Here is a 26,994-nt window from a genome sequence, read left to right on the forward strand (position 1 = left end):
CTGCTTTCCTTTCACTGGCATTGGCATACTGGGCATCGGTATTGAATGGTGGTATTGATAGGGCAGAAACAGATTGCTGATTAGTTATGTCAGTGAACGGCATATGGGATGAAGTGTAGCAGTAAATTGTTCCACTTGCTGATGTGGAAGCATCCTGTTGTGAGTCTAATAATAATGATGAGGAAGAGGCCGTCTGTTGTCGGCGGTGACGGCGTGGAGAGGCTTCTTCAGCCAATCTTATGGATTTAGAGTTAGGGGATTCGTGTGTGAGGCGACGGCGTTTATAAGCCTTAATCTTCTCAAGGCGATGGTGTTTTTCCTCAGGAGTCTCATTAGCACGGCGTTGTTTTTGTCGTAGTGCTAAAGCTGCTTTCCTTTCACTGGCATTCGCATACTTTTTGTTATGACTCATGTTGGCACAGGTAAAGGAGTCTATTTGGCAGTTATCTGGCAGTGAAGAAGGCGTCCTGGAGTATTGTAGAGTAAACAGATACTAATTGACCCTGTAATTGCCCAGCAGTAGTTATGAAGTGGTAGTGGCAAATTGGCCCTGTAGTTAGACACCGGCAGAGGAGCAAGGCAGCAGTAGTTATGGCGGTAGAGGCAAATTGGCCCTGTAATTAGACACCGGCAGAGGAGCAAGGCAGCAGTAGTTATGGCGGTAGAGGCAAATTGGCCCTGTAATTAGACACCGGCAGAGGAGCAAGGCAGCAGTAGTTATGGCGGTAGAGGCAAATTGGCCCTGTAATTAGACACAGGCAGTGAACAGTCAGAGGAGCAAGGCAGCAGTACTTATGGCGGTAGAGGCAAATTGGCCCTGTAATTAGACACCGGCAGAGGAGCAAGGCAGCAGTAGTTATGGCGGTATAGGCAAATTGGCCCTGTAATTAGACACCGGCAGAGGAGCAAGGCAGCAGTAGTTATGGCGGTAGAGGCAAATTGGCCCTGTAATTAGACACCGGCAGAGGATCAAGGCGGTAGTTATGGCGGTAGAGGCAAATTGGCCCTGTAATTAGACACCGGCAGAGGAGCAAGGCAGCAGTAGTTATGGCGGTATAGGCAAATTGGCCCTGTAATTAGACACAGGCAGTGAACAGTCAGAGGAGCAAGGCAGCAGTACTTATGGCGGTAGAGGCAAATTGGCCCTGTAATTAGACACCGGCAGAGGAGCAAGGCAGCAGTAGTTATGGCGGTATAGGCAAATTGGCCCTGTAATTAGACACCGGCAGAGGAGCAAGGCAGCAGTAGTTATGGCGGTATAGGCAAATTGGCCCTGTAATTAGACACCGGCAGAGGATCAAGGCGGTAGTTATGGCGGTATAGGCAAATTGGCCCTATAATTAGACACCGGCAGAGGAGCAAGGCAGCAGTAGTTATGGCGGTAGAGGCAAATTAGCCCTGTAATTAGACACCGGCAGAGGAGCAAGGCAGCAGTAGTTATGGCGGTAGAGGCAAATTGGCCTTGTAATTAGACACCGGCAGTAAACAGGCAGAGGACCAAAGCAGCAGTAGTTATGGCGGTAGAGGCAAATTGGCCCTGTAATTAGACACTGGCAGAGGACAAAGGCAGCAGTAGTTATGGCAGTATAGGCAAATTGGCCCTGTAATTAGACACTGGCAGAGGACAAAGGCAGCAGTAGTTATGGCAGTATAGGCAAATTGGCCCTGTAATTAGACACTGGCAGAGGACAAAGGCAGTAGTTATGGCGGTATAGGCAAATTGGCCCTGTAATTAGACACCGGGAGAGGAGCAATGCAGCAGTAGTTATGGCGGTAGAGGCAAATTGGTCCTGTAATTAGACACCGGCAGAGGAGCAAGGCAGCAGTAGTTATGGCGGTAGAGGCAAATTAGCCCTGTAATTAGACACCGGCAGAGTAGCAAGGCAGCAATAGTTATGGCAGTACAGGCAAATTGGCCCAGTAATTAGACACCGGCAGTAAACAGGCAGAGGACCAAGGCAGCAGTAGTTATGGTGGTACAGGCAATGCCAAGCGTCCGCACAGCAAGTCGGCGTGAGGTAAATGACGCAATTTCAGGAATGCAAGATGGTGTCGGCGAAATCTCGCGAGATTTCACCGACGTCGTTAACACCTCTTGCCATGTTAACCCTCAACACACCACACCGCCTCAACACACACTCCTCTCACCTTTCACCATCTCCACTCACGTCCACTCACTCTTTCACTCCACATACGACCCTTTCTCTCTCACTCCATCTCTCATACTCACACCGTCATCGTCGCTGCTCCACGATCCCCGACATCTTCTTCCGCCGGCGCCATCCTGGATCCCGACGTTGTCCACGCCGGCGACATGTTCTTGCGGCCATGCCATCTTGAGTATTCTAAAATCCTGCGAGTGGACGTTAGTGGAGATAGTGAAAGGTGAGAGGAGTGTGTGTTGAAGAGTGGTGTGTTGAGGGTTAACATGGCAAGAGGTGTGCTGTGACGTCACCAGTTACAACTGGACGGAAGTTGTTACAACCCGGAAGCTGCTTAGCGCATTTATTAGAGACCATTTCAATTTTTCTAAATCTCAAGTCCCTCTCAACAAAGTATTTCGGGACCGGCAAATCAAGTTTTTTCTTTCTAATAGTATACCGATGTTGGTTTATTCTGGTCTTAAAATCCCATGTGGTTTCCCCAACATACCACAGTTTACAGGGATATTCCAAGAGGTATATTACGTGATCAGAGTTACATGTTAGAAATTGATTTATAGATTTTAGAGGTTTCATGATGTTGAAAAGTTGAATCCTTTAACATAAGTGAACAATTCACACATGACAAACATGGATAGCAACCTGTTCTCTTGTTACCCGTCAGTGCAACTTGTAAATTCCTTTTCAAAGATCCAATATCAGATCTAACCAAAAAATCTCCAATATTCTTATTCCTTTTATATGCAAATAATGGTGGTACAGTTAAGGGGGTTTTACACATAGCGATATTGCTAACAATATCGCTAAAGCATCACCGATTTGGTGACGCAGCAGCGATATCGCTAGCGATATCGCTATGTGTGATTCTTACCTCCGACCGGCTCCCCCGCTGTCCATCGCTTATTGTGCAGCTCCATTTCTTGTCGGGTGCTTCCTGCTGGGCTTCCTGTGGCGCCGACGCGCGACGCGTGGACGCGAAGACATCAGGATCGCCGCGTCTGAAAGGTAAGTAACGACCGCTAGATCACTGCTATGTCGCTGTGAGATCTTCCTGTTTGGCAGCTCACTAGTGACCATTTAGCGATGCACCAGCAATCCTGACCAGGTCGTATCGTTGTTGGGATCGCTGATGTTCGCTAAATGTAAAGGGGCCTTTAGTTCCTCAACATGTGGTAAACACTTACCCAACATATCCCAATGTTTTTTTATAATAGTGGATATATCTTTACTTTCCTCATTATACGTAGTTATAATTGGTATTCTTTTTAAAATACCTCTTCTCTTGCTGATATCTGACTTACCACCGATTAACTCTTTCCTATCCTTTTCCAAAGTTTTCCTTTTCACCTTCTCCAACATACATTGAGGATAACCCCTATTCTTAAATTTTTTAATCATATTATCCATAACTGTTTCAACCTCATTATCCATTTTGACAATCCTCCTCACCCTCAGTAGTTGTCTGAGTGGTATAGATCTTATCATACTCCGTGGGTGTTGACTGTCATATACCAATAAATTATTTTTATCTGTTTCTTTAAAAAACAATGTAGTAACCAGTTCACCTCCCACTTGTTTGACTAAGACATCCAAAAATTGTAACTGTGTTTTTGAGGAAACTAGAGTAAATTTGATTGTCTCATCTATTGTGTTCAAAAACCGATGAAACTCATCCAATGCATACTCTGTGCCAGTCCAGAGGAGAAAAACATCGTCTATGTATCTCCACCACACCAACGCATGTTGAAAGTGGGTAGACACATAGACGAAGCTCTCCTCTAGGACCCCCATAACTATATTTGCATAGGCAGGGGCCATATTGACCCCCATTGCTGTACCACGTTTTTGATTGTAAAAAACATCACCAAATAAAAAATAATTTCGGGTCAAAATTATTTCGAACATTTTCAGCAAAAAATTCTTCCCTTCTTCGGTATATCCAGCCTGTTTCAACATCTCATCAATTGAACTAAGATGAGATGTTGTCTATTGAAGTATAAAGTGACACGACGTCAAAAGACGCCAATATCACTTCACCTTGTAATTTAATGGTTTCCAATTTTTAAAAAAAATCTGTCGTATCTAATATATACGATTTACAACTCCTTGCAATTGGGTTTAATATTTTATCCAAAAATACCCCCATTTTACTGAACAATGAGTCGACCCCTGATACTATCGGTCGACCCGGGGGATTTATTAACGTTTTATGGATTTTTGGAATTGTATATAGTACAGGAGTACGAGAGTTTTTCACAAACAAGAAGTATTCAGCTCACCCCTCTTCACTCCTGATCACACCCCGACGCACGGAAACACCCTGACCCGGGTGTATAGTGCATGCACAACATAAAGAAGGATTTTTCCAGCGTCTCCAGGAGATAAAATAATAATTGCTTTATTGAGAATATAAAATCTTCATACCATCAGGTAAAAACGACATAAAGAGGCGTATGGAGGGGAGCAATTTCCTACGCGTTTCACCCTGAAAGGGCTTATTGCTCCCCTCCATACGCCTCTTTATGTCATTTTTACCTGATGGTATGAAGATTTTATATTCTCAATAAAGCAATTATTATTTTATCTCCTGGAGACGCTGGAAAAATCCTTCTTTATGTTGTACGAGAGTTTTTAACTAGCAAAAAGTCAAATAAATCTTGATCAATTATATGGAAATCCAAAGCTTCCTGTAAACACTCCCTTATTTCCTTCATTATTTTAAATTTTGGATCATTATCAATAATTAAATACACTTTATCATCCGAGAGTTGTCTCTTTATTTCATTTAAATAATTATCCTTGTCCATGATGACGACCGCACCCCCCTTATCGGCGGGCTTGATGACTATGTCGTCGTCATGGGCAAGTTTCTGCAATGCCTTATATTCAGCCCTTGTCACATTCGGATGTCTGAACCCCCATCCTAAATCCCTATATATCAAGTAAAAGATATCAGCAGCTGTATATATTTCCTTATATATTTATAAAAAAAATCTTAGGAAATAACAGCTTTTTTTTTTTTTTTTTTTTAAAGTTGCAGCAATATAGTGACAGATGGTGTCATAAGATTGATATAAAAATAGTTCTACATGATTTAAGTAAAAACGCTGGACTTAAAATATAAAATTGATGTGGATGAAAGCTTAGTAGCGTTATTTGACCTTCTGCCACACACAATATGGTGTCTATGAGGTGATGAATACACCTAGGCGCCTGTGCAGAGAGAGAAAATGCCACACACGCTCTTCTATTGGCTGGCTGAACATGACAGAGCTGATGACTCATAGCACATGTGCAGACTGTCCATTCCCCCGGCGCAACAAACACACTACTAAAACAATTCAGAAGAAACAAATTTATTGGAGTGTAACCATTTAACAAACAACTCTCTTCTTTTAAATAACACCCATTGTTGGAGGGGTAAGGTCGCAGCTCTCATATTTTTTTTTTTTTATTCCAATCAATTTTTATTGTAGGAAGTTACATTAGAAAAAGGAAAAAATTCAGGTATCAATGGCATTAATGCACAAAGAGAACAACGCTGTAACACGTGGTAGTATATCTTTTGATTATGATTCACATTTCCCAATCATGTCTGATACAAGTTACAACTTTTTTTTTTTTTTTTTGGTTAATCAACACCTAATACGTATAAAGTCAACCTACCATTTACTCTTTAATCCTCAAAACGAGGGTTTCAAACAACCAGAACCAGAGAGTAAGAAAGGAAGATAAGAAAGGGGAAGGGAGGAAGAGGTGGGCGGGGGGAGAACCATGGATGGTTGCAAAGAGGCAACCAGGGAGGGGGGGGGAGCTAGGGAATTAGATGGCGTTCCGGGGTACCCCGAGCAGTAACAACAACATAGATATAAACACCTTAAATATTGACATGTGGTACGGATGAACTCCCTGCGTAACACTCTCTTTGACCTTATTTGACCCATTTTATTAATCTCAGACAGTTTGCCCTGGAAACAGATGCCTGACAGGGGATGCATATACAGAGTTTAGCCACGTGTCCCAAGTCTGAAGTATTTTGTTTTTGGCGCGGATGGAGTGAGCCAGACAGAACTCGTATTGGCAATGGAGATTAATTCGGTTATATAGTTCAGCTAATGTAGGTGTCTTTGGGGATTTCCAATAGCTACTTATGCAATATCTGCTACCCAAAGAGAAAAAGCAGTCAAAAGTCCATAAAAACAGAATTTTATTAAATGTAAAAAAATATATTTTATAAGGACATACGGTGCATGGTAGGGAAAAGACAGGAATGAACAGCATCATGGTCAAAAAAGGGAACCAGCCACACTGCAAGCAACGCACCAGGAATAAACCGTATTAAGGTGAACAAATTGACAATAATCAGACAGGGAAAGAATGGCAAACATTGTTATGGCAAGGAGTGTACAGAGGCATCACCACATAGCCAAAGGATAATATCCTGTTAGATGACAAACTGCCCTGCCCGTAAAGAGCACATAACATGCATAACTGATGCTATGTAAAGCATCAGGGATAAAAGTAAAAGATAATATTGCTATACCTGGAAGCAGTGGTGGCAGTGGGGTCGGTCCAGTCCCCGACGCGCGTTTCGGAGCCAAAGGACTCCTTCCTCAGGGGGCAACTAGAATGTGAACTAATAATCCCCTGGATTCCCAAGAGAACTCCTCTATACCCACGTTTAGCACTGCCAGACCCGGATTCGGATTAATAGTATTGCCTGTCAGCTCACCCATCAGGCCAAACACCTCCAGCCAGAACGAGAAAACCTTGGGACAAGCCCACCAGCAGTGACCAAGAGTACCCCTTTGGAGGCAGCCCTTCCAACAATGTGGCGAATAATTTGGGAGGAACTGTGCTAAGTTGGCTGGGGACCGATACCATCGCAGGTGTACTTTTTTCAGTTGCTCCAGATGATTTATGCACTTGGAATATTTTTGGATATTTGCTGAAGCCGAGTGCCAGTTTGAAGGAGAGGTAGAAACATTCAACTCCACGTCCCATTTATTCATATAAGGAGATTTTTGCTCTTCGGGGGGGTTATTGAGCCATTTGTATGTTGAGGAGATACCTTTGGATTTAATTATCTTTTTAAATACCAAAGCCTTTGTTGTAGGTAACAGAGGATTCGACTTTAGAGGAAATTTAGAGGCCAGAAAATGACTAATTTGGATGTGTTGATAGAGACAACCCTTTAAAGAGGGGTGTTTCCGTACTATTTCATTAAAGGGGTTAACACCCAAATCAGAGAATAGATCCGCCAGCACTGTAATGCCCAATCCCTCCCACCTGGCTAGATTCAAAAAGGGGATTTGAGATTCCAACGACTTGAGGGAAATCTCTGAAAGAGGAATCTGAATCTTATGAATCAAGTCATTTCGCCAGACCTCCAGGGAAGCTGACATGGTGGGAACACACGGGGAGAACCGTGAACGGCTCAAATATTCTGCTTCCATCATTCTTCTGACCGAGCCCTGGCGGGACAGGAAATTTTCAATCTGAGCCCATCTATGTGAATTACCTGGACGCCACCATTCCTTTAGTGATTCAATTAGTAAGGCTTTATAATATGCCGATATGTTTGGGGTGCCCAGTCCCCCTGAGTCATATGGGGGATATAACACTTTACCTGCGACCCTGGCCCTTTTATTACCCCAGACAAATTTGTTAGTCAACGACTGAAGTTTCATCAGGGTTTTGTGAGAAATTTTGATGGGTAAGCATCTGAGTACATACAATATTTTGGGTAAGAAAACCATTTTAAAGGACTGTATCCTGGCCATCCAGGACAACGATATTTTTCCATACCTTCCCAATTCCTTTTCTAAATTTTGGATCAGAGGTTCCAAATTTTCTTTAATTAACATCTGCGATGGTGTCAGCTTAATACCTAAATAAGGTATCCCCCTGTCGCACCATTTGAATTGAAAGGCCCCCTCCAGCACACTCCTGGCTTCTACCGGTACATTAAACGGCAATATCAAAGACTTTGCCGCATTAAGCTTATAATACGACACTTTAGAAAAGTTCGATAATGTGTTCACCACTGCTGGAATCGAAACTACAGGGTTAGAACAGGAAATTATCACATCATCTGCGTATAAACCAAGTTTATGTTCAAATTCCCCAACTCTTATACCAGAAATGGCTGTTTTTTCGTATAGCTTCCGCCAGAGGTTCTACCACTAAAGCAAAAATAGCGGGAGACAATGGACACCCCTGGCAAGTGCCATTACTTATTTGAAATTTAGATGACAGAAACCCCGATGCCAACACTGACGCATTTGGGTAAGAGTAGAGAGCTAGAATGGATGACTTAATTTTGCCCAAGAACCCGAATTTTGTTAGAACTCTCTCCAGGTATCCCCAGTGCACCCTGTCAAAGGCTTTTTCAGCATCAAGAGACAGGAATGCACTGGGTTCACCCGATATCTCCACCAGTCCAATCAAGTCAAGCATCCGTCTGGTGCCATCCTTAGATTGCCTGCCTGTCACAAAACCAACTTGGTCTGGGCCACTAAGGCCGGGATCACTTTATGAAGTCTATCCGCCACTAGTTTGGCATAAATTTTAACATCACAATTTAGGAGTGAAATGGGCCTAAAATTACCCGGGGTGTCTGCAGGTTTCCCTGGCTTGGGTAGCGTGATAATAATCGCTTCCAAGTTGTCTGGGGAAATTGACCCTTTATTTTGCCAAAAATTGAAGGTTTTTAACATAAAGGGGGACAGAGTGGATGTAAATTGTTTGTAATATTCGTATGGCAGCCCATCGGGGCCCGGGGCAGAGTTAGACTTAGTCATTTTGATGGCACCTAGGATTTCATGTGTAGTAAAGGGAAGATTAAGTTCCTCTAATTGCTCATCTGAGACCCGGGGAAGATCCAGGGTGTCTAGAAAGCCCTGTATATCCACTTGAGTCGACTGTGACGTGTTGGAATCATTTTTTAGATTATACAGGGCCTCATAATATTTCGCAAATGCTTCTGCTATTTCAATGGGATGTCTAGTGATTGTTCCATTTGGGTCCCTCAGGAATTCTATTTTAGATTGAATCTCACGTTTTTTCGTCCTTCTTGCCAATAAGGACCCCGCTCTATCCCCCATAGCATAAAATGTCGATCTATTTTTTTTTTAGATTATGTTCGTAATTTTGCAGGAGTAGGGATCTTAGTTGAAATCTATGGGTTAAAAATTCTTAAGTCAAGTTAGGGGTTTCTTTGGCTTTATTCAGGGATTCAAGGTGATGAATACGGGTTAATATATATTTAATATCTGCGTCTTTTTGCCGTTTTTGGATGGAGGCTAGTTTTATGAACTGCCCCCTGACTACCGCTTTATGAGCAGCCCACAGGGTCTCGTCAGAAATTTCCCCATTATTATTAAGTTTGAAATATTCTGTTAACACTGACTCTACTTCATCATGTACCTTCTGCCTACCAAGCAAGCTAGTATTCAATCTCCACCTGGGGGAATTTAGAACATTAAAGCCACCCTGAACAGACAAAGAGATCGGCGCATGATCTGTCCAAGTGATTAAACCAATATCAGCTGCAACACAATTACTTATAGATTTGCTGTCGACCAAAAAGAAATCAATTCTACTGTATGAGCGATGCCTGGAAGAGAAGAATGTATAGTCTTTCTGATGCATGTAAATATCTCCAGATGTCATGAAAATGGAATTCATTGATGAGATACTTAAGTTCCTTAGCATGTGAGATGTTGATGTTGGAGCAATCCATGGAGCGTATAACAGGTATATTAAAATCTCCACAGATGATTTCCGCCCCTGTGGCAGTATCCTTGAATGCTTGGAAAAATTTCCTAGCAAAGGTCAATTGCGATGAATTTGGGGAGTAGACCGTTGCCAAGGTATAAGGGACGCTGTTGATATAACAAGACAAAATAATATATCTTCCATCCGCTCCATAACTGACATTTATCAATTTAAAGGCCACTGAGTTCTTTATTAAAATGGCCACTCCTCCTCTTTTTTTTAAGTCATTAGCAAAAAAGGCGTGTTGAAACCTGGGATGAAGTAGCCGTTTATTATCTGTGGAAAGAAGGTGGGTCTCCTGAATGCACGCTATATCACAGTTAGATGCCATCACCTCTCTCCACATCATTGACCTTTTTGCTGGGGAGTTGAGTCCGTTCACATTAATAGACAATATCTTAATTTTCATATTGGAGCCGCAGGGGGGTTTGAATTCCTAGGAACGCCATCAGGGATGAGAAGGGTTAGACCAACAAGGAATTGAAAGAAATTTCCGAAAAAAATTAAAGAACATTTTTGAGAAGAAGAACAAAAACAAAAAAGTTCCATCAACACCGGTTTGCCCCGAGTAGGGTGACCGGAGTATAACCGCTCGCCATAGGCGAGAACATCGGGGGCTGCGTGACATCCCGTGTCACAGGAGCAAGGACAGCAGGTGCCATAAGCAGGAAGGAGTCCCAGCTAAGTTGCTGACCATTCAGGGTTAATCCTGTCTGGAGATCTTCTTTGATTCTCCCGCCTGCCAGGGTTTGGTGGGTGGGCTATTCCCCAGTCATCCAGCAATTTGCCCAGCTGAGAAGGAGTATGACATATGTAAGTGCCTCCATCTTTGAAAATTATCATCCTCACCGGAAAACCCCACTTGTACTTGATGTCTTGATCTCTAAGGAGTTTAGAAAGGTGGGCGAATTCTCTTCTTTTATTAAGAGTTGTAGCAGAAAGATCTGGGAAGATTTTTAGTCCCATGAAAGTGTCTGGCAGGGCTGGACTTTCCCTCAGTGTGTACAGCACAGCTTCTTTTGTTTTATAGAAATGAAGTCTAGCCAGGACATCTTTAGGCAGAGCTGGATCTATGCCTTTGGATTTAGGGACTCTATGAATTCTGTCCACTATCAGTTCTCTGGCATCCCATCCAGGAAGTATAAGCTGCAGAAACTTGTGGAAGTATTCATGGAGCTCTTTATCTGCTACAGATGAGGGAATCCCTCTGATTTTTAGGTTATTTCTTCGGGATCTGTCCTCTATATCACTGATTTTAAGTTTTAATGCCTCCACCTCCTTTTCCAAAGCTGTGTTAGCATCTATCAGATTGTTATGTGATGTTGCAAATTCAGCCATTTTAGTTTCTACATGCTCTGTGCGATCACCCAGAGACCTGATTTCTTCCTTCAGCTCTCTGACTATTTCTCTGAGATCACCCTGTAGGGAAACCCTCAGCGTCTTCAGCAGAGATTGCATTGTTTCCTCTGTCAGAGGAATGCCTGTATTGCCTCTCACGCAGCCTGTATCTCCTTGTGAGGAGTGGGAAGACGCTGAGTGGGAAGCCAGCACCATCTTGCTAGGTGAGGAGACTTCCCTATCCCGGGGGTAAAAGTCTGTCAGCTTGGCTGGAGTGCCAGTTTTTTTAGGTCTCAACTTAAGGCCCTTTTACATTTAGCGATGCACCAGCGATCCAACCAGCGATCCGACCCGGTCAGGATCGCTGGTGCATCGCTAAATGATCGCTAGTGAGCTTTCATGCAGAAAGATCTCACAGCGATGCAGCAGCGATACAGCGCACGATACTTACCATTCACACACAGCGATCCTGCGTCCTCCCGCCCGCCTCCACGCGTCGCTGGACGTCACAGCAGGAAGCCCAGCAGGAAGCAGACGACGAGAAATGGAGCAGGACATTCTCGCGCGATCAGCGATGAGCAGCGGGGGAGCCGGTCGCTGGTAAGTATCACACAAAGCGATATCGCTAGCAATATCGCTATAACGTCACAAAACCAGTGACGTTTTAGCGATATTGCTAGCGATATTGCTTAGTGTAAAACCCCCTTAAGGCATCGCTAAGGGCTGGGGTTACTCACACCTCCTGTAGCTGGTAATCCTGTTATCTGTGAGCTGATAAGAGCTGGTTTATCCTGCTGAAGCACAGAGCTCTCCTTTCAAGCAGCCGTCGCCATCAGTGTGCAGGCCACGCCCCCGCTCTCATATTAACCATCACAAGATTGTGGGGTTAAGTCACCGGACTCCCGGCACATGTTACCCTGTCTTGCTCTTCTGCCACGGAGTAGCGACTACTCCACGGAGCTACAACCCCCCCAACGAAAACAACGCCTCCTCAATACCTTCACGCAAACCTGTCAGGAAAATATCCAACCCAACTTCCGTTAGGTGCACCCCATCCGCACGCAAGAACCTAGCATTATTACCCTCTGACTGCTTGTGCCTAACAACAAAACCCCGCTTAAAGTGCACAAAACGAGCTATACGCTGATTAACGACTCTTCTTGACCTTTCAATCCCAGCCCAGTCTCTAGCCCCACTCCATACAAGCCTGGGAATTATCTCAGACCAAACCATAACCAACTGAGAAAAAAGACCCGAAAACTTATCCATGTCCGCCCGCATTAACGTTAACAGCTCTGTCAACTGCATTGACCCCAAATCATTTCCCCCTGCGTGAGCTACCAGGATGATGGGTGAGGTCACTCCTCTAGATATTTGCACAACTTCCAGCAGCACCTGAGACCACAACAATCCCCAAATACCTCTCCAATTCACTTCCAAATTGTAAAAACCCAGAGACTTCCCGCCAGGACGCAACGCTGCTCTCAGCTCAGCCCAAAATACGTATGAATGTCCCAAAATCCACACACTTGGCCTGGAATGACCTAAAATGAAAAGAAAATTAAAATTATGTAACATTTAACTAGCTATACAGTTAACAGTTCCGGTCTGATATATCTGAAAAAACACGCAGAACGCCATCTGCCTATCCTCATTATTTCCTCGTCTCTAAAACCTGCGCAAGGTGCTTCTGTCGCTGCGCCAATTCTGAAGGAATGCGTTCTAAATTCTCCCCAAGGATAGACCCAACAATACTAAAATACGATGCATCAATGCCGAAAACTGAAATCTGGTTAACGGGAACCCGTTCGCATGCGCAAAAAAACAATAAACTCTTCTTAGGCCTGACCTTCAAATACCTTTTTACCAACTCAATGGGGCATACAGGGCCAGGAATGGAAAACAATGAAAACCATAAATCGCAACCCATAGGATCCGTTTTTGACCGCCGAATACGAATCCGTACTCTCCCATTGCACAGCATCACATCATTGTGTTGCAAACCCCCAGGTACCTTAGCCGAAGGGCCACTAGCTCACTAACGCGCAAAGCCCCAAAAAAGCCACAGCAAATGCCGCCGAGAGCATTATTCCTTCAAAAGAAGAGCTGCAAACTGCATTTGTGCCTTCAATAATCCTAGCCAACAAAGAAAAAGATATAGGACGCCTTTCATTTTTCGATATACTCAATTTCTTCAACCTTTTAACGCTTGCTGCAAAACAAAAGTTTTTCTAACATCCTCCCAACCCTGAAGCTTAAAATGAAAAGCCAAACCTGTTAACCTATTTCTTGCTATCGTAGCAGACGACCCATTGGAATGCAAATGTTGAATATATCCCAAAGTCGCCTCCAACCTTGCCTCTTTAGAAGAGCCCACCGGGAGATTTCCAACGAATTCTAACCAATCTTGCCAAGCCTTACCGTATGCGTTCCAAGTTGATGGAGCTACCGAGGCCTGTACCAACGGCATTAAGATGTTTCCGGTATTTTCCACAGGTATCCTGGGCACCGCGTTCCCCTCTGGTCGGATGCTGGAGCGAGCTCCCGAAACTTCTGAAAATCAAAGTGTGACAATGAATCAGCCATTGCGTTTTCAATACCTGGCACATGCCGAGAGCGGAACCAAATATTCAAATGCAAACATTTCAATACAAGGAACCGAATCAGCTTTATAACCGGAATGGAAGATGACGATAAATGGTTAACCGCGTGAACCACACTTTCATTATCCCTCCAAAAACAAATGCGAGAATTCCGAAGATGATTCCCCCATATCTCCACAGCCACAACCAACGGAAAGAGCTCCAGCAGGGTAAGGTTTTTTGTCCATTCATTTTTTACCCATTTTCCTGTCCACCTTTCCGCACACCACTGGATGCGAAAAATGACGCCAAAACCGGAAGAACTGGTCGCATCCGCACACAATGATATATCTTGACAAGACCTTTCCTCATCCCGAAAACAAGTGCGACCATTGTATTCCAACAAAAATTTCCTCCAAACCCTTAAATCCTCCCAACAACGGAAGTCCTAAACGAACCCTGTGGTGAGGGAGCTTAACACCCCGTGTAGCCATAGCCAAACGTTGAGAAAAAATTCTGCCCATAGGCATTACCTTACATGCAAAAGCCAACAAACCCAAAAGCGATTGCATTTGAACCAGAGTCACTTTCTTTTGCGACAGAAAACCATCAATCAAATCCACTAACTTTGAAATTTTCTCAATTGGTAAACGAAATACCATTTCCACCGTGTCAATCTCTATACCTAAAAAAGACAGACAAGAGATTGGGCCTACAGTTTTTTCCTCATTTAGCGGAACTCCAAAGACACTCATAATCTCCCGAAACTTATCCAAAACTTTGCCACAGGCATCAGATTCAGCTGATCCTAAAAACAAAAAACTGTCCAAATAATGCGTAATCCACTGTGACCCAGATTCCACCTTTGTGACCCATTTCAAAAAACTGCTGAATATCTCAAAATACCTACATGAAATAGAACAACCCATTGGAAGGCAAGTGTCATAATAATAAGAACCATCAACAAAACAACCCAATAAATGATGGCAATCTGGGTGAACGGGCAAAAGCCTAAAAGAAGATGAAGTGTCCGACTTAGCCAATAGCGCCCCGCGCCCTACTTGCTGCACCAACTTTACCGCCTTATCAAAAGACGCATAAACCACTGAAGCCTCCTCCGCACTAATACCATCATTCACCGACAAACCCTTCGGGTGTGAAAGGTGATGAATTAATCTGAACTCTCCTGGCTCTTTTTTGGGCACGATTCCTAAAGGCAAAACCCTGAGATTCGAAAATGGGGGCAACACAAAAGGCCCCATCATACGCCCCAATGACACTTCCTTACTTATATTTTGTGCCAGAACTAGCGGAAGCTCCCTAGCAGACTTTAAATTTGATGAGAACGATGGAAATTCAGAAAACTTGAATGGTATGAAAAAACCATGCTTGAAACCCACTCTCAACTGCTCCGCTGCCACTTCATTGGGATACCTGCTTAACCATGGCTCCATCGCGGTGATTTTCACCGGAGTCCTTGCTGTCCTGTTGCAACGTTGCCCTGGCAACTGGACCTTTTGTGATACTTCGTGTGCATTTTGTGACTGCATGCGGGCCACCGCATGATGAGCACTCGTGCTTATATTTGCATAGTCCATATAACCTGCAATGGCTGTCATTAAACAACCAACACGTTCCCGGCCTTCGTATGGCAACTGGCCCCGAGCCAGATTGTTGGCTAGGGGCCCCCGAATGAAAGGGCTGTCTACTCTTCTGTGACATCATTAGCCTCAACCAAGAATCCGTAGCCTTCACACCCCAACCCAACTGCGGGTTGTCGGCTAATCTTCGACGAAAATCGTCATCATATCTCCACCACACTGAACCACCATGCGTCTTATACGAGTTATAAATACTGTCTATGTATAGAAACAACTCCGAGCAATGCTCCTGATGTTTCTTACCCATAACACAACCCAATACAAAAAAGGCTTGCAGCCAATTATTAATCGTTTTCGCCACTTTTTGTCGCCGCTCATACGGCCTGTCCATATGCCGCCTCTCGCGGTCCACTGTGTTTTGTTCTGGCGACACAAGTGACCAAATGTCCACATAATCATTAGCCCAAATTTTTTCCATGGTCTCCTGTTCTAAATGAGAACCTAAAGGGGCTATCCCACAATAAAATACATCCTTATGAATATCCGCTCTCAATGACGGAGCAGGTTGCTTGGACACCTTTTCTCCTATTAGCAATTTCGGGTTCAATACCAATTTCTTTCCCTCTAAAATACTCCTTAAATTTTCCATAGTCACAAATCTCTCCCCCGATTCCCCCCCAGGCTCTTGCATAATTAAACTCACCACTCGACGCCTCATGAACGGGAATTGCCGACTGATCTGCAACCTCTTCATCCATGTGCCCTCTCCGCTGCTCCTGCCGGATCCACTCTGCCTGACGAGTGGATGCCCGACTCCTGCCTCTCGACCCCAATGAAAATGATGAATGATGACGCGAAGATCTTGAATGGCGACTGCACCTGGATCCAGATCTCTTCCACCTATGGCGACTGTGACGACTATGACAGCTAATGGAAGAAGAGGACGAAGACCTTCTGCGTCTTCTTTTCTCAACACTCCTGCGCCTCAATGTTTCCACAGAGATTTCCCTGTTAACTACACCTGCAGGAGCTAAACCCCTGGAGGGGGCAGGCAACAAACCCTGCTGGTCAGGGATATTCCATGCTCCCAAATTACTAGCAATGGCTGAATTTATTGCTATATCCGTTAGTGATAAACCTATTTGGGACTGATTTTGCGTCGGGGTCAACATCACCCCACTTGCTTGTGAGGTAATGTCCGAACCCGCCGCCGTTGGAGGTGCCGCCGCTGCTGGCGGAAGTGTGACGGCCTGTGAGGTAACGGCCATAGGGAGAAACAACTGCGGCTGTAAATTTGGCATCACTTGTGGTTGCACAGGCTGCACAGCTAATGTATCCATCCCTGTCGACATAGTAGCCTCCTGCTGGCTACTTAATCCTTGACTCTTTTTGTTAGGCCGGGGTCACACTGGCGAGGAATACGGCCGAGTGAGAGGCGCTAAAAGCACGCATTAGACACAGACCAATGATTCTCTATGGGGTCCCTCGCACCAGCCATATATTTCTCATCCTTATTCTACGGTCCGTGCCAATCGCAGCATGCTGCGATTGTCAGCGTACTACGGCCGTAGTACGCCAATGCAAGTCTATGGGTGCGCACACGGACCACACATGTGACTTGCGAGAAATACGCACCAGGTGTCTTTTAGCAAAGCCGGCAATTCAGTGCGCTATACAGTAAATTCACACTGACAGTTTTAATAAAGAATAGAAAGAATAGATATATACACATAGAATACACACACACACACACATATATATATATATATATATATATATATATATATATATGCGCATTCTATGTGTCTATATCTATTCTTTGGTTTCTGTTAGAAACCCTGTCATAGGGCTCCATTATATGTCCATGTTGCAAGCCTGCGAGAAAATCTCGCCATACGGATGCTTACATGCGCAAAATACGCGACCACACCTTGCTTACGGATGACATACGGATCACTGTTTAGGGGCCATTCATCCGTATTACGCATGTAAAATACTGACCGTATTTTGCGTCGGTTAGTGTGACCCCGGCCTTAGTCATATTCTCTGTTGCGTGTAACTCACTTTGCTGCTGTGCAGCATTATATTGTCCCTCCTCAGCCCTGTTATTCCTAATCTCCTCGCTGGCTGATGAGTTGGCGCTCTGATAACCCCCCATTTCTGCTGCTATTGGGTTCCCTTTTAATATCTCAGTGACCGCTGTCTGTATTTCCCCTCCCTCACTCTGTCCGTTATCAGTTGCAGGCAGCTGTGATATCAGAACACTTTTCTGACCAGAGCGCCGGGACACAGGGTGGCCGCGCTTTTTAACTTTCCCACCCTTTTTTCTCCTCTCCTTCATGAGGGGCGTGACCACATGCAATCCTCCTGCTTCCGAGGCTGCCTGCGTCCTGCTTACAGACGCGGCCGCACCGTGCGCGTGGCCAGGCTGAGCATGCCCTGGACTCCAGCGCTCACGAGGTCGAGACCCGCGCCCAGACCGCCGGCCCACTGCTGCTGTACTCTGCTGCGGTGCCACCGGCGCCTGCATTAACCAGGGCTGTGGAGTCTGTAAGCCAAACCTGCGACTCCGACTCCTCAATTTCCCTTACTCCGACTCCCACATATATTGCTTATATTTAAGTGAATAATTTATTGTAGTACAATGTGAACATCAGACATTTAATCATTTCTATGATCCAATAATCAAGATATTTAGATAGAACATAATATCTATTTATTGGAATACAACTTTAGAACGCAAAAAACTGTAATAAATTGTAAATATGTAATACACTGTGTACATGTATACGGTACAGACCAAAGTTTGGATACACCTTCTCATTCAAAGAGTTTTCTTTATTTTCATGACTATGAAAATTGTAGATTCATTCTGAAGGCATCAAAGCAATGAATTAACACATGTGGAATTATATAAATAAAGTGTGAAACAACTGAAAATATGTCTTATATTCTAGATTCTTCAAAGTAGCCACCTTTTGCTTTGATTACTGCTTTGCACACTGTTGGCATTCTCTTGATGAGCTTCAAGTGGTAGTCACCAGAAATTGTCTTCCAACAGTCTTGAAGGAGTTCCCAGAGATGCTTAGCACTTGTTGGCCCTTTTGCCTTCACTCTGCGGTCCACCTCACCCCAAACCATCTCGATTGGGTTCAGGTCTGGTGACTGTGGAGGCCAGATCATCTGGCGTAGCACTCCATCACTCCCCTTCTTGGTCAAATAGCCCTTACACAGCCTGGAGGTGTGTTTGAGGCCATTGTCCTGTTGAAAAATAAATGATGGTCCAACTAAACACAAACCAGATGGAATAGCATGCCGCTGCAAGATGCTGTGGTAGCCATGCTGGTTCAGTATGCTTTCAATTTTGAATAAATCCCCAACAGTGTCACCAGCAAAGCACCCCCACACCATCACACCTCCTCCTCCATGCTTCATGGTGGGAACCAGGCATGTATACTCTATCCGTTCACCTTTTCTGCGTCGCACAAAGACATGGTGGTTGGAACCAAAGATCTCAAATTTGGACTCATCAGACCAAACCACAGATTTCCACTGGTCTAATGTCCATTCCTTGTGTTCTCTAGCCCAAACAAGTCTCTTCTGCTTGTTGCCTGTCCTTAGCAGTGGTTTCCTAGCAGCTATTTTACCATGAAGGCCTGCTGCACAAAGTCTCCTCTTAACAGTTGTTGTAGAGATGTGTCTGCTGCTAGAACTCTGTGTGGCATTGACCTGGTCTCTATTCTGGGCTGCTGTTAACCTGCGATTTCTGATGCTGGTGACTAGGATGAACTTATCCTCCGCAGCAGAGGTGACTCTTGGTCTTCCTTTCCTGGGGCGGTCCTCATGTGAGCCAGTTTCTTTGTAGCGCTTGATGATTTTTGCCAATGCACTTGGGGACATTTTCAGGCTGTGTCCCCACGATGCGATTTTTAAGCGTTTTTGCCGCGATTTTCGGCGCGAAAATGCTGCAAAAACGTTTGAAAATCATGTACAGAACGCCCCCCATGCATTCCTATGGCATTCCACACATGCTGTGCTAATGCTGCGCCTTTTTCCGCGGCGGAATCGCATCGCGGAAAAAATCGCAGCATGGTCATTCTTTTGTGCGGAATCGCAAAGAATTGCCGCGATTCCGCACCCATAGGAATGCATGAGAATCGCTTACTTCCCGTATGTGGCTATGCCCACCATGCGGGAAGTTGAGCGTCTCGCAAGGCATTACTGGGAACGCTGTGGCCCGGGATGGCAGCGCGGGACGTCGGAAGGTAAATATACCCCGATTTTTTTTTTTTTTTATTTTTTTATTTTTTTATCATTTTTAACATTTTATCTTTTACTATTGAAGCCGCATAGGCGGCCTCAATAGTAAAAAGCTGGTCACACTTGTCAAACACTATGTTTGACGAGTGTGACCAACCTGTCAATCACTTTCCAAGCGATGCTTCAAATCGCTTGGAAAGTGCTTGAGAAAATCACGGCAAAATCGGGAACAGAATCGCGGTGAAATCGCACGGAAAAAAACGCGCGATTTCTGGGAAGGAGTCCGGTTTTTAGTGTGCGTTTTAACACGCAACGTGGGCGCACAGCCTCAAAGTTTTCCCAATTTTTCGTTCTGACCAGCCTTCATTTCTTAAAGTAATGATGGCCACTCGTTTTTCTTTACTCAGCTGTTTTTTTCTTGCCATAATACAAATTCTAACAGTCTATTCAGTAGGACTGGAAAGAACACCGTGAGCACAACTCAAGATGGTGCTACGGTTAGGTTCCCAAACCGTTAAAGCAACAAATATGAACCTAGCACTCAACTTAAAGGTATTTGTAAGGCGGTTTATTGTAGTACACGAAAATAGACGTTTCGGCCAATGTGACCTTCTTCAGTTACTACAAGGGTAAATCTAATTACAAAACAAAACGTCATATAAATCAGAAAAAATAACAAAGGAAAAAAAGGAAAAAAAAACAAAGGAAAACAGAAGTATATACAAACAATAGTCAAAATGGTCATACAAAAATAGGATAAATTGGTCACAGATAACGCCAGGTATCCCACACTGCCCATATCACGCCAAATAATTTAAAAAGAGCCATAGAAAATATATAGCAGCAATCCATAAGAATGTCAAACATACCGTGTGGTATATAGATTGTGTAGAGCTTATAGGCATCTATCAGAAAGGACGATGGTGCTTTAGGCATCTAAAAAACAAGATGCGGTGAAATGGAGCGTATGATAGTAGTTGTGAATCATGTAGCAGGAAAAAAAAAAAAGAGTACTTGCTGAGGAGAATGATCTCTCTAAGGTAATGAGCTGTGGAGGATATAGCAAGGGGGAGCATTATTGCAATGTGTGCATAAATAGTATCACCTCCCCTGTTAATAGGTACATATCAGCACTAAGTATTTACCTTGTCAGTATATAGGAGAGGGGCAAACGTGCCTCCAGATGTGGTGTCCACCGGCCATCTGATCCTGCATGCAGACATGCAGGTTTAAAAAGGGGAGGGGGAGGGATACTTAGTGGTGGGCGTGTCTGTAGCTAGAACTCTGTGTGGCATTGACCTGGTCTCTAATCTGAGCTGCTGTTAACCTGCGATTTCTGAGGCTGGTGACTCGGATGAACTTATCCTCCGCAGCAGAGGTGACTCTTGGTCTTCCTTTCCTGGGGCGGTCCTCATGTGAACCAGTTTCTTTGTAGCGCTTGATGGTTTTTGCCACTGCACTTGGGGACACTTTCAAAGTTTTCCCAATTTTTCGGACAGACTGACCTTCATTTCTTAAAGTAATGATGGCCACTCGCTTTTCTTTACTCAGCTGCTTTTTTCTTGCCATAATACAAATTCTAACAGTCTATTCAGTAGGACTATCAGCTGTGTATCCACCAGACATCTGCACAACACAACTGATGGTCCCAACCCCATTTATAAGGCAAGAAATCCCACTTATTAAACCTGACAGGGCACACCTGTGAAGTGAAAACCATTTCCGGTGACTACCTCTTGAAGCTCATCAAGAGAATGCCAAGAGTGTGCAAAGCAGAAATCAAAGCAAAAGGTGGCTACTTTGAAGAACCTAGAATATAAGACATACAGTATTTTCAGTTGTTTCACACTTTTTTTGTTAATTATATAATTCAACATGTGTTAATTCATAGTTTTAATGCCTTCAGAGTGAATCTACAGTTTTCATAGTCATGAAAATAAAGAAAACGTTTTGATTGAGAAGGTGTGTCCAAACTTTTGGTCTGTACTGTGTGTGTGTGTGTGTGTGTGTGTGTGTGTGTATATATATATATATATATATATATATACACACACACACACACACTATGACTTATCTCGGCTAAGATAAAGCCTAGATCCTCAGGCTACATTCACACTATGGGTGTAGCCAGGATCAAACCTAGGGGGGGGGAGGCAGAACCTCATACTGTTCCACAGAATTTCATACTGCACACCTCAGCTACTGCAGAACCTCATACTTCACACCCCTACACTTGAAAGTAAAGCCTGCACCTTAAGAAGATGTGGTGATGAATGTAGTCTATTTATTCCAACTATCAGTTGATGTTACTGAAGACGAGCAATGCCTGTCCTGGGCGTCCTTTTGGGCAGCTATGAGGTGTACCTGACTGGTGCTAAAAACAAAGGAGTGTTAGTCTGTGTGCTACCCAGCTTTCATTCTTTTTGGTACAGATAAGATATGGATAGACAGATATGGATAAATGGATAGATAGAGCAGATTTCTAATCTGCTTTTGCTATTGAAAACATTACCTATGAGCTCAAAAACCTTTCAGGTGATGCAGTTTTTTAAAAAGCTGATCTGCTTTTGCAACTGAAAAACGTATCCTCAAAAAACGCAGGAAAAACGCTGTGTGTGAATGTAGCCTTAGATCAGGAATAGAACAGCCATTTATAGGACATTTCATAACTCTCCCAAATTCCTATTAAAAAATATTCAGCACATTCTGCATTGAACTACTGTACTCAATGTATTATATATTTTAGGAGTCGGAGTCGGACCATTTTATACCGACTCCGACTCCACCAAAATGAGCACCGACTCCGACTCCACAGCCCTGGCATTAACGCCGCTATCCAACCCAGTCTCTCCTTGCCTATCCTTTCCCTAATCTCTGCCTCCCATGCTGCCATCCCTGCACGCACCTCACAGTGGCACCTCCGCTCTCGATCCACTGGTCAAAGAGGCTGAGCGACATCCGGCCCTGCAGTTTATACCCCTGCTGAGGGCAACCAGACCGGAAGGGATACCTATTAACCTATCAGTGCGCACCATGAGGTAAGACAAACCCAGCTGTTAACCCTTTAGACGCGCTCCGGAGGAAAATTGGATAAAGAACATCCCACATTAACCCCAAGATGTACAGTCATTGGCCCCCCGCATATTAGGCCGGGTTCCCTCAGTAGAGCTACAGGAACGCCAGATACAGCGTTTTCAGCGTTCATGGCGTCCTCCATGTGGTGGTGGTATGTAAACCAAAGGGATTATATGAGACACTGTAGTACTGTATGACTAATGTGCAATCACAAAAACACTATTAAGATGAAGTTTACTATAAGGCATAAGAATTGTAATAAGCACAAAGCACTTTTTGCACATATGGAGTCTATTGACTATAATGAAAGAAACTGTATGCACTTAAATGTATTTTTGTCATGTAAAATGATTGACAATTGAGAGATTGTTATATGGTCTATAAAAAGACACTTTTTTGTACCACCCACTGCTTGAGAAAGGCTCAGTTGAGCCGAAACGTTGCCTTGATATGTGGGCTGAATAAAACTCACTACCACTTGAAAACAATTACCATGGAGTGCTGCCTTTATTTGGAGTGAATATTGAAATTGTGGCTGAAAACGGGACTTTCTGCCAGGGGCCAGGCACCCGAAGTTAAGTACTGTGCTGTTTCCCTTTTATATATGTATGTGCGTGTGTGTGTGTATATATATATATATATATATATATATATATATATATATATATATATATATATATATGTGTCCTCCATCCGAGGGAGCACATCCAGCTGAAGTATTTGGTGGCGTTGGTGGGCCCCTCTCCTGCACGGGCTCTGGACAAGTCACACAAGTAATCCACACTTAAAAAAAACGCACTTGTAAAAACAGCAAAAATGCAGCAAAAAGTTTTCAACTCCAAGGCAGCAAACTTTGGCTACAGAAAAAAAAGATGCTGCGTGTAAACATAGCCTTTTTTCTGAGTTTTGGGTGGCATCAGAATTGGTGTTGATAGAAGTATAATAACTCTGACTCCAGCTTTAAAAAGATATGTATTTTATCTTTTATATCATATTAATTCATTAAGTTTCTTGAGAATTTAAAATAGACATTTTTTATGTTCTATCAAGCTAAAGCCCCTATTAATAAAATAACTAAAAATAGCCATTGTGTTCTAGTGGTCATAGAAATTGCGTTCCCTCTGGTCATTTATACTGAGTATCTACACGCTGCTCTCTACACTTGGGGCCCTTTTCATCATTTGAGATTTGTTGGTCACTTTTTTCCTTTGTATTATTCGCTGACATTTTTTGTGTCAAATTCTTCAAAACTGTTCATGGATTCTTTGCAAAATCAAAATCTTCAACCTGTTTTTGCAATTTTTCAGCTCCAAAAGTTGGAAATCCTTTTGGAAAAAAATCGCAAAAAATGCGCCAAAATGAAAACTTTTCCAAAAACCTTACTCCTAGCTGGGGCTGAAATGAGATGCTCCCGCAAAATGTGATAGTTGGTAAAAGTCGCGTTTCATAAACCTGTCTAAAATGTCTAGTAAGGAAAGTTGTCAAGGAAAAAAAAAGACTTTAAAAAGTGGAGCAAAATTTAAAAAAAAAATTAGTAAAATGTAGAGGTGTAGAAAATAAGGCCCAAATACAAAAGCCAGTAAAGAGGAGAAGATTACTCCAGAAAAGTGTAGAAACAATAATGATGAATTGGGGTCTTGTGGCTTTTTCATCAGACTGTTTTCATTGCACATTAATTAAAGACTCCACAGCTCATGTCTTGTCCCTTTTCGTTGTTTCCCACAGCTGGCCTAGGCAGGACAGGTACTTTGATCGCTTGTTATATCATGAAGCACTACAAATTCACACATGCCGAAGCAATAGCGTGGATTAGAATATGTCGACCTGGTTCTATCATCGGACCCCAACAACACTTCCTGGAAGAGTAAGTTAGGTGCTTGGATGACAGAAGACTCAGCCTATGACATGAGCCCCCTGTACTTTATCTGGAGGCCAGCAACGTCTGTAACACCTCAGTGCTTTGCAGTAAATTCAACAGCTCTGTGTTTCTAAACAGTCTGGAAGTAGTCACTTGTGGTGTTGGGTCAGTGGTTCTCTCCACATTTTATGTCCTAGTGGCCCAGTTGACTTACACCACCCCTGGGTAACTAGCACTGGCCCTTCCTCCCAGCCACTCACACCGGCGCACACCATTTAGCCCTAGCCACTCACACCGGCGCACACCATGTAGTTCCAGCCACTCACACCGGCGCACACCATGTAGTCCCAACCACTCACACTGGCGCACACCATGTAGTCCCAGCCACTCACACCAGCGCACACCATGTAGTCCCAGCCATTCACATCGGCGCACACCATGTAGTCCCAGCCACTCACACCGGCGCACACCATGTAGTCCCAGCCACTCACACCGGCGCACACCATGTAGTCCCAACCACTCACACTGGCGCACACCATGTAGTCCCAGCCACTCACACCAGCGCACACCATGTAGTCCCAGCCATTCACATCGGCGCACACCATGTAGTCCCAGCCACTCACCGATGCACACCATGTAGGCCCAGCCACTCACACCGGTGCACACCATGTAGTCCCAGCCACTCACCGATGCACACCATGTAGTCCCAGCCACTCACACCGGTGCACACCATGTAGTCCCAACCACTCACACTAGCGCACACCATGTGGTCCCAGCCACTCACCAGCGCACACCCTGTAGTCTTAGGCACTCACACCGGTGCACACCATGTAGTCCCAGCAACTCATAGTGGGACGCACCATATAGTCGCAGTCACACACATCGTGGCACACCATGTAGTCCCAGCCTCTCACAGTGGGGTGCCCCATGTAGTCACAGTCACATACACTGACGTAGACTGTGTAGTTGTAGCCACACATCTAGGTAACTGTGCAGTCACACAGCGTGACCTCTTCCTTACTTCAGCCTCTATTCATAGTCTATATTGCTACAGAGACATTTTGTGGCAGCCATTTTCACTACAGACACACATTCAATACAAATATACATTTTTTTAGTAAGCTATATTTATTTAAAGGTTTTACTGTTAAAATTGACATTGATTTTCATGTAGTCCGACCTCGTTGGTAGTGGCAGCTAGAATGACCCTATGTATGCCCACTCCAGCCTGGTCAGATTACAGCTGTGACCGGCGTTCATTCTCAGGTACTGTTAGATGCCTGTTAGTGTAATTGACTTTCCTTGGGTTCAAATTGGACAATTTGTGCATTTTGTTATTATCACTCTAAACACACTGAAGTGAAAAGCTGAGGAAGAATAACGTGATGTCGCCTTGTCTTTAGGAAGCAGGCCTGGCTGTGGCTGCAGGGAGATCTCCACAGGAGCAAGCAGAAACAGATCCAACTGGAAGACGGGACAGTGAACCGGATCTTATCGGATTTTGAAGACCTGTCTGTGAGCAGCAGGATCAGCCGCCATCACAGTATGGATAGATCAGGGGAGGTTTGTGTGTTCCTGAGTCATTGACATGTCTGCATATTATATCTGATATCTGCTAAACATCATTAATTACACAGTTCTCCCTCTCTGTCTGTGCACCTAGTTATGCTTTATTGTCACCATTGCCTCGTTCGCATCATATCGGTGTCCGATGTGACAAAAAATGAGGTGCGATGGGCCCTTATTCCAGTAAAAATGTTGTATGATGTAAAGGGTTTCCTGCAAGTACAACTTATCAGTCCATCGAATCGGTGCTGAGTGTCTGATCGCTGGGGGGATCACACCATAGGACCCCCAATAGTCATGAGAATGGAGGTTTTGTGTCCCCCACAGAATGCAGTAGCCCCCATCATCCAATCATCATCTAGAGGGTGGGACCCCCAGTGATCATATACTGAATACATGTTCTGTGGATAGAAAGAAAAGACATAAAACAGAGTCAGCACATCCATAGTATTACATTAATGTGCAGGTGCACAAACACTGTGGCCAATATGCGGACACCTATACACACACTGTGCGTAATGAGGACATGGATTCTACTATTGCTACACACGGAAAAAAGTCACATATCAAAGAGCAGAGAAGCCATCTTCTAGTGGCAATGTGAACTCATTGGATGGACTCTACATATTTTACTTACCGTACATTTTTTTGTATTGTGGATTGGGGTGTGGCTTTTTTTGGGCCGTTCACCTTTATCCACCCATCTTTCCTAGACAACTTTTAATTAGATCTAATCCAGATTTATCTTTTTCTAAGATTATTTGAGGCCAGGT

At 44.0% G+C, this 26,994-nt stretch overlaps 1 protein-coding gene across 1 annotated transcript in view; it reads left to right on the top strand.

The window, feature by feature from the left end:
* The window catches only part of CDC14A (cell division cycle 14A), a 161,330-nt gene that overhangs the window by 101,422 nt on the left and 32,914 nt on the right, over positions 1–26,994 (top strand). Inside the window, exons 10-11 of the mRNA XM_073571653.1 lie at positions 24,523–24,661; positions 26,059–26,218. Coding sequence (XP_073427754.1) covers positions 24,523–24,661; positions 26,059–26,218 — 299 coding nt within the window. The remainder of the gene's footprint in view (positions 1–24,522; positions 24,662–26,058; positions 26,219–26,994) is intronic.

Source organism: Dendrobates tinctorius, unplaced genomic scaffold, assembly GCF_039654945.1.
Source record: "Dendrobates tinctorius isolate UK_male_01 unplaced genomic scaffold, ASM3965494v1 ptg000029l, whole genome shotgun sequence".
NCBI classification, from domain to species: domain Eukaryota; kingdom Metazoa; phylum Chordata; class Amphibia; order Anura; family Dendrobatidae; genus Dendrobates; species Dendrobates tinctorius.